The sequence below is a fragment of the Hippocampus zosterae genome, chromosome 19 (genome assembly GCF_025434085.1).
Source record: "Hippocampus zosterae strain Florida chromosome 19, ASM2543408v3, whole genome shotgun sequence".
Taxonomy (NCBI): Eukaryota; Metazoa; Chordata; class Actinopteri; order Syngnathiformes; family Syngnathidae; genus Hippocampus; species Hippocampus zosterae.
In genome coordinates, this window is record NC_067469.1 from 10,153,439 (window position 1) to 10,168,236 (window position 14,798).

Below are 14,798 nucleotides of genomic sequence, written 5' to 3' on the forward strand. Positions count from 1 at the left end.
TCATAGGAATGAGTTGTGTGGTCAAATTAATGCTCATTTAGGCTTCAGGGGTTCATCCTGAACAAAATACATGTTGAAGTGTGTGCTTAAGTCCTTTGGTTTAGGCGTGACACTCAATTTGAGTTATTATTGCTTTAAATGCATTTTCAGGCTGAGCCGAGCACATTTTCTGAATTTGAATGTATCTTCATAGGAATGAGTTGTGTTGTAAATTTAATGCTCATTTAGGCTACAGGAGGTCATCTGCAAACTAAATACATTTTGAAATGTCTGCATAAGTCCTTTGGGTTAGGCGTGACACTCAATTTGAGTTTTATTGCTTTAAATGCATTTGCAGGCCGAGCTGAGCACGTTTTCTGACTTTGAATGTATCTTCATAGGAATGAGTTGTGTGGTCAAATTAATGCTCATTTAGGCTTCAGGGGTTCATCCTGAACAAAATACATGTTGAAGTGTGTGCTTAAGTCCTTTGGTTTAGGCGTGACACTTAATTTGAGTTATTATTGCTTTAAATGCATTTTCAGGCTGAGCCGAGCACGCTTTCTGAGTTTGAATGTATCTTCATAGGAAGACACACGCGCGTATCAATGGCTTCAACTTCATTCAAGAGACGAGGGCTATCACCTGCGGATAAGAAGGACATACTCAGACGATACGATGCATTGCCGGATTCTCAGAAGGTACGCCCGCGGTTTCCAGGACTTCCCTCCTATCCAGCGCATTGAGAGGGAAGTCAACCGCAAAATTACGGACTCCTGTTTCCAGACAAAAGTAACGAAATTTTTCTCGTGATTTGAGATGTTTGACTGAAGTTGATTAAAGTTGTTGTTTTGTTGTTTGATTAAAGATATGGACGTCCACAGTCGAAATATCTCTTCTAACTCGTCAGCAGGGTTTTTTCTGCGTGCATAACTTGGTCGTCGACGTGTCTGAAGGTGTACCTAATAAAGTGTCTCCGGTTAATAGAAACCCCGCTTAGTAGAACAGAAGCGCTTCGGCCCAATGGTGTTCTATTAAGCGAAGTGCACTGTATCTTCATAGGAATGAGTTGTGTTGTCAAATTAATGCTCATTTAGGCTTCAGGAGGTCAACCTGAACTAAACACATGTTGAAGTGTGTGCATAAGTCCTTTTGGTTTAGGTGTGACACTCAATTTGACTTTTTTTGCTTTAAATGCATTTTCAGGCCGAGCTGAGCACATTTTTTGACTTTGAATGTATATTCATAGGAATAAGTTGTTTGATCAAATTAATGGTGATTTAGGCTTCAGGGGGTCATCCTGAACAAAATACATGTTGAAGTGTGTGCATAAGTCCTTTGCTTTAGGCGTGACACTCAATTTGAGTTTTTATTGCTTTAAATGCATTTTCAGGCTGAGTTGAGCACGCTTTCTGAGGTTGAATGTATCTTCATAGGAATGAGTTGTGTTGTCAAATTAATGCTCATTTAGGCTTCAGGAGGTCAACCTCAACTAAATACATGTTGAGTGTGTGCATAAAACCTTTGGTTTACGCGTGACACTCAATTTGAGTTTTATTTATTTTAAATGCATATTCAGGCCGAGCTGAGCACATTTTCTGAGTTCGAATGTATCTTCATAGGAATGAATTGTGTGGTAAATTTAATGCTCATTTAGGCTACAGGAGGTCATCTGCAAACTAAATACATTTTGAAATGTCTGCATAAGTCCTTTGGGTTAGGCGTGACACTCAATTTGAGTTTTATTGCTTTAAATGCATTTTCAGGCCGAACTGAGCACGTTTTCTGACTTAGAATGTATCTTCATAGGAATGAGTTATGTGGTCAAATTAATGCTCATTTAGGCTTCAGGAGGTCAACCTGAACAAAACACATGTTGAAATGTGTGCATAAAACCTTTGGTTTACGCGTGACACTCAATTTGAGTTTTATTTGTTTTAAATGCATTTTCAGGCCGAGCTGAGCACGCTTTCTGAGTTTGAATGTACAGTGCACTCCGCTTAATAGAACACCGGTTAATAGAGTAATCCGCTTAATAGAGCAAAAGGCCCTGGAACAGATTTGCCTAATGCAATTTCCTATAAAGATACTCCGCTTAGTAGAACAGATCTCTCCTTAATAGAACAGGCCGTAAGCAATGAACATTGTAAACTAGTGGTTTTCGAAGTGTAGCTATCGCGATACTGTACCACTATCGCGAGAAAACGCGGTGGTTCTAGCCGTATACAGTAACAGGTAGCACGCGTCACTCCACACATAGACACACGCACGTCACAATGGCTTCAACTTCATTCAAGAGACGAGAGAGAGACGAAGTGTAGCTATCGCGATACTGTACCACTATCGCGAGAAAACGCGGTAGTTCTAGCCGTATACAGTAACAGGTAGCATGCGTCACTCCACACATAGACACACGCGCGTATCAATGGCTTCAACTTCATTCAAGAGACGAGTGCTATCACCTGCGGATAAGAAGGACATACTCAGACGATACGATGCATTGCCGGATTCTCAGAAGGTACGCCCGCGGTTTCCAGGACTTCCCTCTTATCCAGCGCATTGAGAGGGAAGTCAACCGCAAAATTACGGACTCCTGTTTCCAGACAAAAGTAACGAAATTTTTCTCGTGATTTGAGATGTTTGACTGAAGTTGATTAAAGTTGTTGTTTTGTTGTTTGATTAAAGATATGGACGTCCACAGTCGAAATATCTCTTCTAACTCGTCAGCAGGGTTTTTTCTGCGTGCATAACTTGGTCGTCGACGTGTCTGAAGGTGTACCTAATAAAGTGTCTCCGGTTAATAGAAACCCCGCTTAGTAGAACAGAAGCGCTTCGGCCCAATGGTGTTCTATTAAGCGGAGTGCACTGTATCTTCATAGGAATGAGTTGTGTTGTCAAATTAATGGTCATTTAGGCTTCAGGAGGTCAACCTGAACTAAACACATGTTGAAGTGTGTGCATAAGTCCTTTTGGTTTAGGCGTGACACTCAATTTGACTTTTTTTGCTTTAAATGCATTTTCAGGCCGAGCTGAGCACATTTTTTGACTTTGAATGTATATTCATAGGAATAAGTTGTTTGATCAAATTAATGGTGATTTAGGCTTCAGGGGGTCATCCTGAACAAAATACATGTTGAAGTGTGTGCATAAGTCCTTTGCTTTAGGCGTGACACTCAATTTGAGTTTTTATTGCTTTAAATGCATTTTCAGGCCGAGTTGAGCACGCTTTCTGAGGTTGAATGTATCTTCATAGGAATGAGTTGTGTTGTCAAATTAATGCTCATTTAGGCTTCAGGAGGTCAACCTCAACTAAATACATGTTGAGTGTGTGCATAAAACCTTTGGTTTACGCGTGACACTGTATTTGAGTTTTATTTATTTTAAATGCATATTCAGGCCGAGCTGAGCACATTTTCTGAGTTCGAATGTATCTTCATAGGAATGAGTTGTGTGGTAAATTTAATGCTCATTTAGGCTACAGGAGGTCATCTGCAAACTAAATACATTTTGAAATGTCGGCATAAGTCCTTTGGGTTAGGCGTGACACTCAATTTGCGTTTTATTGCTTTAAATGCATTTTCAGGCCGAGCTGAGCCCGTTTTCTGACTGTGAATGTATCTTCATAGGAATTTGTTGTGTGGTCAAATTAATGGTGATTTAGGCCTCAGGGGTTCATCCTGAACAAAATACATCTTGAAGTGTGTGCATAAGTGCTTTGGTTTAGGCGTGACACTCAATTTGAGTTTTTATTGCTTTAAATGCATTTTCAGGCCGAGCTGAGCACGCTTTCTGAGTTTGAATGTATCTTCATAGGAATGAGTTGTGTTGTCAAATTAATGCTCATTTAGGCTTCAGGAGGTCAACCTGAACTAAACACATGTTGAAGTGTGTGCATAAGTCCTTTGGTTTAGGCGTGACACTCAATTTGAGTTTTATTGCTTTAAATGAATTTTCAGGCCGAGCTGAGCACATTTTTTGACTTTGAATGTATATTCATAGGAATGAGTTGTTTGATCAAATTAATGGTGATTTAGGCTGCAGGGGGTCACTTTGAACAAAATACATGTTGAAGTGTGTGCATAAGTCCTTTGCTTTTGGCGTGACACTCAATTTGAGTTTTTATTGCTTTAAATGCATTTTCAGGCCGAGCTGAGCACGCTTTCTGAGTTTGAATGTATCTTCATAGGAATGAGTTGTGTTGTCAAATTAATGCTCATTTAGGCTTCAGGAGGTCAACCTGAACTAAACACATGTTGAAGTGTGTGCATAAGTCCTTTCGTTTAGGCGTGACACTCAATTTGAGTTTTATTTATTTTAAATGCATTTTCAGGCCGAGCTGAGCACATTTTCTGAGTTCCAATGTATCTTCATAGGAATGAGTTGTGTGGTAAATGTAATGCTCATTTAGGCTACAGGATGTCATCTGCAAACTAAATACATTTTGAAATGTCTGCATAAGTCCTTTGGGTCAGGCGTGACACTCAATTTGAGTTTTATTGCTTTAAATGCATTTTCAGGCCGAGCTGAGCACGTTTTCTCACTTAGAATGTATCTTCATAGGAATGAGTTATGTGGTCAAATTAATGCTCAGTTGGGCATCAGGAGGTCAACCTGAACAAAATACATGTTGAAATGTGTGCATAAAACCTTTTTGTTTACGCGTGACACTCAATTTGAGTTTTTTTGTTTTAAATGCATTTTCAGGCCGAGCTGAGCACGTTTTCTGACTGTGAATGTATCTTCATAGGAATTTGTTGTGTGGTCAAATTAATGGTGATTTAGGCTTCAGGGGGTCATCCTGAACAAAATACATGTTGAAGTGTGTGCATAAGTCCTTTGCTTTAGGCGTGACACTCAATTTGAGTTTTATTTATTTTAAATGCATTTTCAGGCCGAGCTGAGCACATTTTCTGAGTTCGAATGTATCTTCATAGGAATGAGTTGTGTGGTAAATTTAATGCTCATTTAGGCTACAGGAGGTCATCTGCAAACTAAATACATTTTGAAATGTCTGCATAAGTCCTTTGGGTTAGGCGTGACACTCAATTTGAGTTTTATTGCTTTAAATGCATTTGCAGGCCGAGCTGAGCACGTTTTCTGACTTTGAATGTATCTTCATAGGAATGAGTTGTGTGGTCAAATTAATGCTCATTTAGGCTTCAGGGGTTCATCCTGAACAAAATACATGTTGAAGTGTGTGCTTAAGTCCTTTGGTTTAGGCGTGACACTCAATTTGAGTTATTATTGCTTTAAATGCATTTTCAGGCTGAGCCGAGCACGCTTTCTGAGTTTGAATGTATCTTCATAGGAATGAGTTGTGTTGTCGAATTAATGCTCATTTAGGCTTCAGGAGGTCAACCTGAACTATATACATGTTGAAGTGTGTGCATAAGTCCTTTGGTTTAGGCGTTACACTCAATTTGAGTTTTATTGCTTAAAATGTATTTTCAGGCCGAGCTGAGCACATTTTCTGAGTTTGAATGTATCTTCATAGGAATGAGTTGTGTGGTCAAATTAATGCTCATTTAGGCTTCAGGAGGTCAATCTGAACTAAATACGTGTTGAAATGTGTGCATAAAACCTTTGGTTTACGCGTGACACTCAATTTGAGTTTTATTTATTTTAAATGCATTATAAATCATTTCAAAACTTTTTCCTCCACTAATGTGACCTTGAACCTGTACAATTCTCTTTGAAAAAAAAGATTCCTTCGAGAGGGGAAGTAAAAACGATCATTTGTCAGTGTTTGTGCTGCTAGCCTGTAAAATCTGAAAGGGTTAGCAGCTCGGAAGGAAAAAAAAAGGAAAATGAATATCGGAAACGACAACAGCTAAAATAAGCACAAATAGCGGAGACAACTTGTTCCATTTCTCTTTATTTGAAAACAACAATCATGTTTGTTTGCATGTCATCGTACACACACACGCACACACACGCATTAGTAAGAGTATTACTGTACACGTATTGTATGAACCAGCACTACACCGAGCCTTCTTTTCATAAGCGCGTGACGCGACGTGGCGTCTCCACCCTCAGCTGGCCTTCACTAGGTACAAAGACAGATTAGAAAAAGGCAGGCGCACACACGATCATAAAACTGAATATTTTCACCATTCGGAGAATTTGAATGGCATCGAGAATAAATAATTTAAAAAATGATGGGGTTTTTTCTTACAAAAACAAACTACTCACACACGAGCTTCATGTACAGTACACAACATGTATTTATATGTATGTACGTATCTGTACATATGTACATTTACAAGCTAATTTTTGCGGCATCAAACCTAACCTGGAAAGTTTTCGACGACAGCGCAAGGAAAGGGATTCATTATTCGGATTTTTTTTATTGTTTTCAAAAAAGTCCCACTTGACTGCCAACGTCTGGAACGGAGTTTGGGCTGCTGTGGTAACTTTCGAGTACCTCAATGTTGGCTGTGAGTGTACGCACATGGCCAAAAGCCAGAGGAATGACGTGACAATTTGTTTTAAAAGGCAAACGCAAGAAAGGCGCGAGATGAAGTAACATGGATTTTTACCGGAATTAGGAATCTATTTGATTGACAGTTCACAGAGGAGAGGGGCGTGGTTTCTGCGCAGTCAACTGACACGCCCACACCATTCGAGAGTGGCTTGATTTTTCACTACTGTATTTTCAAACGTCTTTTTGGGGCAACTGTTTTATTATTCAAATTTGGGAGGACCGTCCACAACACTTTTCTCTGTAGTGACAAATTTCATTTAAAACGACAGTACTATTCACTTTTAAGGACTTTAAAAGATACATTGGGGGAAGAGTCGAGGATGTAGTAGTTTATAGGACGTAGAATATATGTGGGGTGTGGGGAGGGTTGAATTCAGTGAACGCAGAAACATTGCAAGGAAAAAATTCCTGAAAATATCACCAGAAGAAGAAGAAGAAGAAGAAGAAGAAGAAGAAGAAGAGCAGCGAGAAAATGTACAAGCCAAAAAGACTTGATGCAAATGTATGGTCATGTCAAGATTATCGAGTGAACGGATGAAGTCATATGCAGGCTAAATATTTTTGACACATCCTCATGTCGTGAGTATGTACTGTAAGCAATTAAAAGCATGCGCAACATAGAAAAAGTCGGCCACCACAGAAATAAGAAATAAAAATGTACAATTTATCAAATATGGTAACAATTTTCATCATCATCATCATAAATAGCATTATTCCATTACTGCTGCTGTACAAACAAAAGCATTTTCACTCCTATAAAAATATGTTTTAGTGCAACCATACATCATAAGAATAATGTCATTTCACATCGCTTGTCCAGAATGTAAGGTGTCAATCAATAAAGGAGGCGAAGGAAAGGGGCGGGGCATGAAGTTGATCAGGGGACTGCTGAAATGAACAGAAACACCCAGCAAAGGCACACGGGGCGGATTCTTGTTTTTATTTTCAGAATTATTATTGTCGTTATTATTCAAGTACCACTTGACTTCCTTGAAGCTGGCCGGCCCGCACTCACACACGTTCACACGCGCATGCGTCCTATCGAAAGAACATCTCCCAACGTGAATTTTGTGTATGTATGTGAGTGGTTGTGCGACTGCATCTTGGGTGTGCATGCCTCAGTGTGTGAAAGCATGTGCGTTTGTGTGTGCGTGTATGAGTGTTCATCATATTTGTCTGTGTGTGTGTGTGTGTGTTATTCCAGAACCAAAGAAAAGCAAATAAACTGTGCAAAATTTATGTTGTCGTCATTTCGTTGCACGCCTACGATATGTCCTTGCTGGTCTTTGTGCTTTGTGGGGCGTCAGTGGGCGTCCGGGGCACGGGTGAGGGGCAACGTCGGGAGGCTCTAAAGTGCTGAGACTCTGGCGGCGCGGGCGATGGTGGCGACACGGCGGCGGGCGGCGAGCGCTCAGGTTGTCCTTCCTCCGGCGAGGAAGCGGAGTGTGGCAGTCCCTTAACGCTGTCCCATCCCCCTCGCTTCCCGTCGGCCAGTTCGTCGGGGTCGATGCGCAGCGAGGCGATGGCTTTGGTGCACGTTCGGATGCTCTCTTCTTGCTCGCGTACGACGAGCTCCGCCACGACGCGAGGGGGAGACCCCGACGACACCCCGATTGCTCGCCCTCTTCCAAACGGGGCGGAGGCTTCCAGGTTTTCGGGGTCCTCAGACGAAGCTTGGCGCGGGGGGAGGCGGGGTGCGGCCTGCTGCGCCCCCTGCTGGCTCAGAGGAGCGCTACGTGACGTGGGTACGGTGTGCACCATTTGAATACCGCCGATGGGAATCATCGGGAACGTGGAACGCACCTGACACAAACCAAACACAATTTGCTGTCACTATAGTATCACACCGAAAAGCAATTTTGGTAATTGCAATTCAATATGGTAAATAAAAAAAAAATGTGTGTGCGTGTTCATGTGTGTGTGTGTGCGTGTTCATGTGTGTGTGGTGAAATTAAATAAAACATGTAACAAAATGTGATTTTATTAGACAATGTAATAATTGTATTGCATGTGTTATAGACTATGATATGATAAATGTTACATGTGTGGAATACATTTGACATATCATAACAGAAATGAAACACAGTAACATTAAATTAAGTAATGTTATTTCAGAAATATAATACAATAACATTTCATTAAACCCGATGAAGTAAAAAAAAACTGTCACAAAGACTATATCATAAATTTAAATAAAATATGCTAAATTAAAATAGAGGGTGGCACAGTGGTTGACTGGTTCACTCGTCGCCTGCCCCACACTACAAAAATCAAGTGTTCAATTCCAGCCTCGGCCTTCCTATGTGCCTTCCTTCCATGTTTTTTTTTCCGGGGACTACGGTTTCCTTCCACATCTCAAAAACAAGCACGGGAGGTTGATAGAATGCTAAATAGCCCCAAGGTGAGCGTGAATGCTTTTTTTTGTCTATCTGTGCCCTGAAACCGGTTCAGGGTGTATCCCGCCTACTGCCCGAAATCAACCGGGATAGGGTACACCATGCCTGCGACCCTGGTGAGGATGAGCAGCTCAGACAATGGATGGATGAAAATAGTAGAAATAGAAGTACCTGCAGTCGTGAATGAAGAGGGAGGTGACTGAACAAGACCTGATGGGGTGGACTGGACTGGTTATTGCCCTGATCTTTCCCCCCTGGGGAACCGGGAACACATTCCTGGGATAAAAGAACAAAATAAAAAAGACTTTAATGAAATTCCATATGACCGAGAAAACGTTGGACCATTCTATTATGTCTATTAACCAGATGAGGGCGCCAAAGGCCTAACTCGAAGCTGAAAGACCATTGTTCAGATGACCTACCGTGTCCATTTCTACGCCCGCGGTCCTGCGACGTCCACGAGGGCCCAATTCCGCCTGACTCAATAGCCCAGCGAGGTGAGCCGACCTCAGGGCTCGCGAGCCGCCCTGCTGGCTGCAAGACAACAAGCAAAAACCGCATTCACAAAGAATGAAAAAAGATGCTGGAGGCGAGGGCAGCGCAACCCTTTTCTACCGTTTTTTTTTTTTGTTGCTAAAAGTTACGAAATGGGCAGTGGGCGTCATGCCACTGGATAATTACAGAGAACATTACAAAATAAAAATAAAAAATCTCACAATTTTGGCCTAAATAATATTACCGGAACACCAGAAACCAGGACTTTATTTTCCGGGAGAGTCAGACTTTTTAAACCAACAAACAAGGTTTTTTTTAATCTTGGAAAAGTTGCAACCTCATTTTGTTGAAAAAAATCTCCCACCAGCTTTTTGCTCAACATTTATTTTTAAAAAGTGTTCTTGTAACCTGTAAAAACAGGATTTCGTAAGATTGCTAAGTGGTTTACAATCCGTCTGACTGACCTCTGCAGGAGGAGGTGCTGATGAAGTCCGCGTCGAGGCGAGTTGGGCCGTATCATGGCTTTGTGGCGTCCTCGTGGCGACAGGTCTCGCTTCCCAGGAGAGATAGGGCCTGTCAGCGGGGCAAGCGGCGACAGGTGCCCCCTCCTGGGGGACAGCTCACGCCGACAACCCCCCAAGTCCCGCTTGGGGGACAAGTGGCGCAGCGGTGATACGTCCCGTCGAGGTGACGGGCCACGGGGTGAGCCATCGGCATGCGGTGAGAGGTACTGGCGGGCTGCCGGCGACGAGCAAGGCGAGACAGGGGACGAGCAGCCTGAGTAGTCGGGCCCGGGGGAGGAGAGGCGGGAAGATGACGAGGGGAAATCCTGTGAGAGGGCTTCGTCCGTGGGGGGTTGCGAATGACCTGGCGCCCCCTGTTGCGTGATGTGGATGCTGGGCACGGTGGTGAAGTAGCCAAAAAGAGGCGGCGATGGCTGAGAGGCGGCCGCTGCGATGGGGACGCCGTATGGGCTGGCCGAGCGAGACGACGTCCTGGGGGTGGAGTCGCCGTCGCAGTCGTCGTCCTCGTCGTCTTCGTCGTCCACCTCATCACCGTCGTCTTCCGAGTCATCGGCGTCGGAGAACTGATGATCGGCCAGGGTCTTGGGTCGCGCGCCAGCTTCCTCGCCGACGTCTGCGAAAAACAAGTTATCAGCGTGTCAGCGAAGCCTCAGTATCGTATCCCCCGTTCTCAACAGAGCAAAGAGAACAAGCCCTGCTGTCAAAAGCAACAAAAAAAACCCACAAATTCACTTTAAAATGTTTCAAATTGCCTATATTCAGCCGTTTTCAAGGCCCACTGAATATTTTCACCTAAAAAAGGTTGCTTCATACTTTTTCTAATTAGCAGTACAGTGAAACTCCTCTACAACGAAACCTACATGGGCGAAAATACACCCTAGTGTGAAAAAAATCGTCATGCATTAACACCATTCCCACTTTCCTGCCCCCCATACAACAACAAAAAACCCTGTTGCGTTATACGAAATCTTTTTCTCTGCTCTTGCCTCGTGATGAGATTCACTAGAACAAAGTCTAATCCAACAGCGACCTCTACTGCTTTGTTCGGAAATGGCAACAGCAACCACAACACTGGTTTACACATGCGCAGTAGTCGAGGAAGTATTTGTTATTGTTCGTTTCAGACGCAGCAAGAACGTTGCATTGCTAAAATGGCGACAAAACGGACCTTTGGATGTCAAGCAGCTAAGACAAGAAGAGCTCTGACGCTGGAATAGAGGGTAAAAGTGATCAAAATGAAAGACGGAGGAAGCAAAATAATAGACATTATCCAAGAAATTGATGTAAGTGAAAATGAATGCTGATCGTAAATGTTGCAATTTCTTTCCCTTTTTTTCTTTCTACACTGACTATATGAAGTGTCAAATAAGCGCTTCCTCATACTTATGCACTATTGGAATAAAAATAAAGAATTCACATACATTTGTGTGTGCTTGTGTGTTTACATCTGAGATCAAATTTGCTACAGTGAAAAAACCCCTGTTGAGAAAAATTTCTTGCTGCAAACATGATTTCGATATAGAGGAGTTTCACTGTAGATCATGGGTTGGTTTTACCAAAAAACCCCAGTTTCTGACCAAAAACTGGATGAAACATTCGAGTGAACAGTGACTTTGACAGTCTTTTGCTTTTTGGACACCTCAAGTTATAAAATAACAAAAACAAGACTACCAAATGGAATTATGATGGCCAAACAATCCTTCCATTGCACTGGCATTTCTCTCCTCATAAACATTGGCTAATTTGCTGGGGATGGGTTCCACACCAAAATGTCAGTTGTGCTTACCAACATCGTCGGCCTCGCCGTCGTCTACGGTAGACGTGGACACGCCCAACTCCAGACATTTTTTCAGGTGAGCTTTTGATTTCATGTGCTTGGTCAGATTCCCTGCACAAAAGCACATTGCATGATGCAAGCCGTTCATTTCTCTGACACAAAAACTGCTTGCTCAGGAAAATTAAATGTTGTCCGACAAAACCTGAAGTGGCTACCTTTGGTCTTGAAGGCAAAGTTGCAGAACTTGCAGATGTAGGGCCGCACGTCGGTGTGCGTGCGGATGTGTTTCTTCAGCATGCTGGGTTTCTTGCACCGAATGCCGCACTCCTCGCAGATGTATTTACCCCGACCGCGCCCGCGCACATACACGTAGTCCTCGTTGGACTTATACCTGTGCAGGGAATACATTAACATTCAGACAAAGTGCACTTTATCTCACAAAACGATTCACATGATCAAAATACAGATTCACAAACATTATGCGGTCAATACGACTCAAATCAAAACAATAAAGATTGTGGAGATGTTAGCATTAAGCTATCAGACCTTCGTTCAGATGAAATAAGATGTTTTGGTGAAACGTGAGTGTGATCTAGAATATCTGAAAACATCCATCCATCCATCCATCCATTTTCCGAATCGCTTGATCCTCACTAGGGTCGCGGGGGGTGCTGTAGCCTATCCCAGCTGTCTTCGGGCAGTAGGCGGGGGACACCCTGAATCGGTTGCCAGCCAATCGCAGGGCACACAGAGACAAACAACCATCCACACTCACAATCACACCAAGGGACAATTTCAGAGAGTTCAATCAGCCTGCCACGCATGTTTTTGGAATGTGGGAGAAAACCGGAGTACCCGGAGGAAACCCACGCAGGCGGGGAGAACATGCAAACTCCACACAGGGAGGCCGGAGCTGGAATTGAACCCGGTACCTCTGCACTGTGAAGTCGACGTGCTAACCACTGGACTACCGGGCTGCCCTGTCTGAAAACATGTGCATTGCCATTTGGGAGGGCTAGTGCAGGTAAGGTTTTCTGAAACTTATTTCAAGATCTCCAGCAGGAGGACGCGTGTCACAGAAGGGGAAATTTCCGACTGTTGTTGGTCAAAGTGGAACGCTGGAGAACATCCAGAATGACTCATGGAGACATTTCCCGTCCGGCAGGTTACGCCGACTGTGAGAACCCGGTTGTCTTTGGAAAGAACGAGATGACACTTGCACAGCTACGTCCACTTAGAGAATGAAGGAAGACGCCAGCATCCAAACCGTCGTTGGGATAAATGTCGATTTTAACATCCTTTTTAACACTTGAGTTACTTTGCTTGCGTCTTTGCTACCCACAAGCATCTTTTGGACATGAATGAGAGCTACTTTACTGTGTGGTGATCTCGTGGCTGATGGAATGTTTCATATTTCCTTCCATCAAAACAATGTCATTTAAAAAAAAAAAAGGCAAGCCCGATCTCAGATGTACATTGATGATTTGCTTTCCAGGGGTCTTCATTTCACGACAGCTCCTACTGTGGCAACGTAGCCCCAATTTGTATGTTTGTCACTAACCTATGCTATTGAAGTCAAATCAAAATTAGCACTTGTATGAAAACATAATATTATCTTATAAAGCAATCCAATGGAAAAAAGGTAAATATAGTGTTATAATATAGCAAACTAATTAATTGTGTATTGTAAACAACCTTGAAACTTCACGTTGGCACCATCCTAAACTGAGGAACCACCTGTAATTTTTTTACTCCCCGTCTGTGACCCACTTGTGGGTTCTGATCCAGCAGTTGAGAATGACACCTTAAAAGCAGAATAGCAAGTCGTGACTCATGGAGAATTGTGGACTTGAGTCGTGGTGATGACAACTTCGCCAAAACGCCATAGACTGCTCAAACCGATGCTTGTTTTGATGAAAGTGCTAATGCAGTGGCTAGCAAAACACGTTAGCATTAGTTTGTGACTCGCTAGGTTGAGGTCAACTTATTTCTTCAAGCAGACTGGAGACAGAGGACCGGAGGACTCATGGTTCGGGGGAGTGTATGACCTCCCACTGAACATTCGCCACGCCTCCTTGCTGCCTATCTTTAAAGCCCTCCTCAAAACTCACTTGTATTCTTTGGCGTTCGACTCAGCATGATTTGTCCTTGATTTTACTGTTTGGTGCTTTCCACCGCCTTTATTACCGATTCGTCTTACTGTTTATTGTGCATGTTAAATCGCTCCATGTACAGCACTTTGTATGCAGCGATGGCTGTTCGAAAGTGCTCTATAAATACTGTTGACTTGACTTGTTGACTTGACACAGTACAGTAAGTCACGTTCAGTTTTAAACGTGTGAAAATAAGAGTTACATCGCTGCCATGGGAACGGATCGCCGTCGTAAACCGAGGACCCCAGAGAAAATGGCAGAATGCTTCCAATGTGAATCCGAACACACTTGTGAAAAAAAGCATGAGAGTACAAGAACAATAGCTGTCATTATAAGTGTTTTTGTCCTTGTGATATCTTTAACAGACTTCTTTCTGGTTGACTCACACAGATACAAAGAACAAGCTGTAAAAGACTCTTGTCGAGCTGGAAAAGTGAATAGCTCGCTTTAAACAGATGTCTTTCAAGTTCACTCACAAGTCAACTTTTTTGCTTTTTCATTTGGGGTTTCAGATCACTTTCTGTCCTTTTACGATCCGTCTGTCCATCATCCATCCATCCATACCCATTATCATCACTAGCCAATCCAAGCCGACTTTGAATGAGAAATGGGGTAGTGTCGGACAAATAAAAGGCTAATTAAGCTAATGTGCATGTGTTTGGAATTAGGAGGAAGCTGGAGGCGAACTCCAGACTTGGTCACTATGCTACATTTTGATATTTCATTTTACATTCATCACAATAAATTTGAACTTGAGTGAATGAGAGTGATTTGATTGAGGTGTTGAACGCACCCTCCTTCGAAGATCTTGATGCGAGTTGGCTCAGTGACAGACCGTTTGACCGACACGTCCTTCTCCACACGCTCCTCCTTCGGACGCTCCCACAACGCCACATCCTTCATCTTCCTTCCAAAATGGCTGATGTCAACCGGCATCAGCTCTGGTTTCAGCTGCAGAAGGAAAGTGTGTCATTCTCGATTCGTCTCACT

General features: G+C 42.9%; 1 protein-coding gene across 4 annotated transcripts in view; it reads right to left on the reverse strand.

The window, feature by feature from the left end:
• Positions 1 to 5,838: 5,838 nt before the first annotated feature.
• The window catches only part of hivep2a (HIVEP zinc finger 2a), a 52,708-nt gene continuing 43,748 nt past the window's right edge, over positions 5,839 to 14,798 (reverse strand). For all 4 annotated transcript variants that reach the window (XM_052052236.1, XM_052052235.1, XM_052052237.1 and 1 more), the window contains 7 exons: positions 14,602 to 14,759; positions 11,871 to 12,046; positions 11,665 to 11,766; positions 9,819 to 10,491; positions 9,282 to 9,393; positions 9,031 to 9,135; positions 5,839 to 8,266 (listed from right to left, as the gene is read on the reverse strand). In XM_052052236.1, the coding sequence (XP_051908196.1) occupies positions 7,727 to 8,266; positions 9,031 to 9,135; positions 9,282 to 9,393; positions 9,819 to 10,491; positions 11,665 to 11,766; positions 11,871 to 12,046; positions 14,602 to 14,759 (1,866 nt within the window). In that variant the 3' untranslated portion in view covers positions 5,839 to 7,726. The remainder of the gene's footprint in view (positions 8,267 to 9,030; positions 9,136 to 9,281; positions 9,394 to 9,818; positions 10,492 to 11,664; positions 11,767 to 11,870; positions 12,047 to 14,601; positions 14,760 to 14,798) is intronic.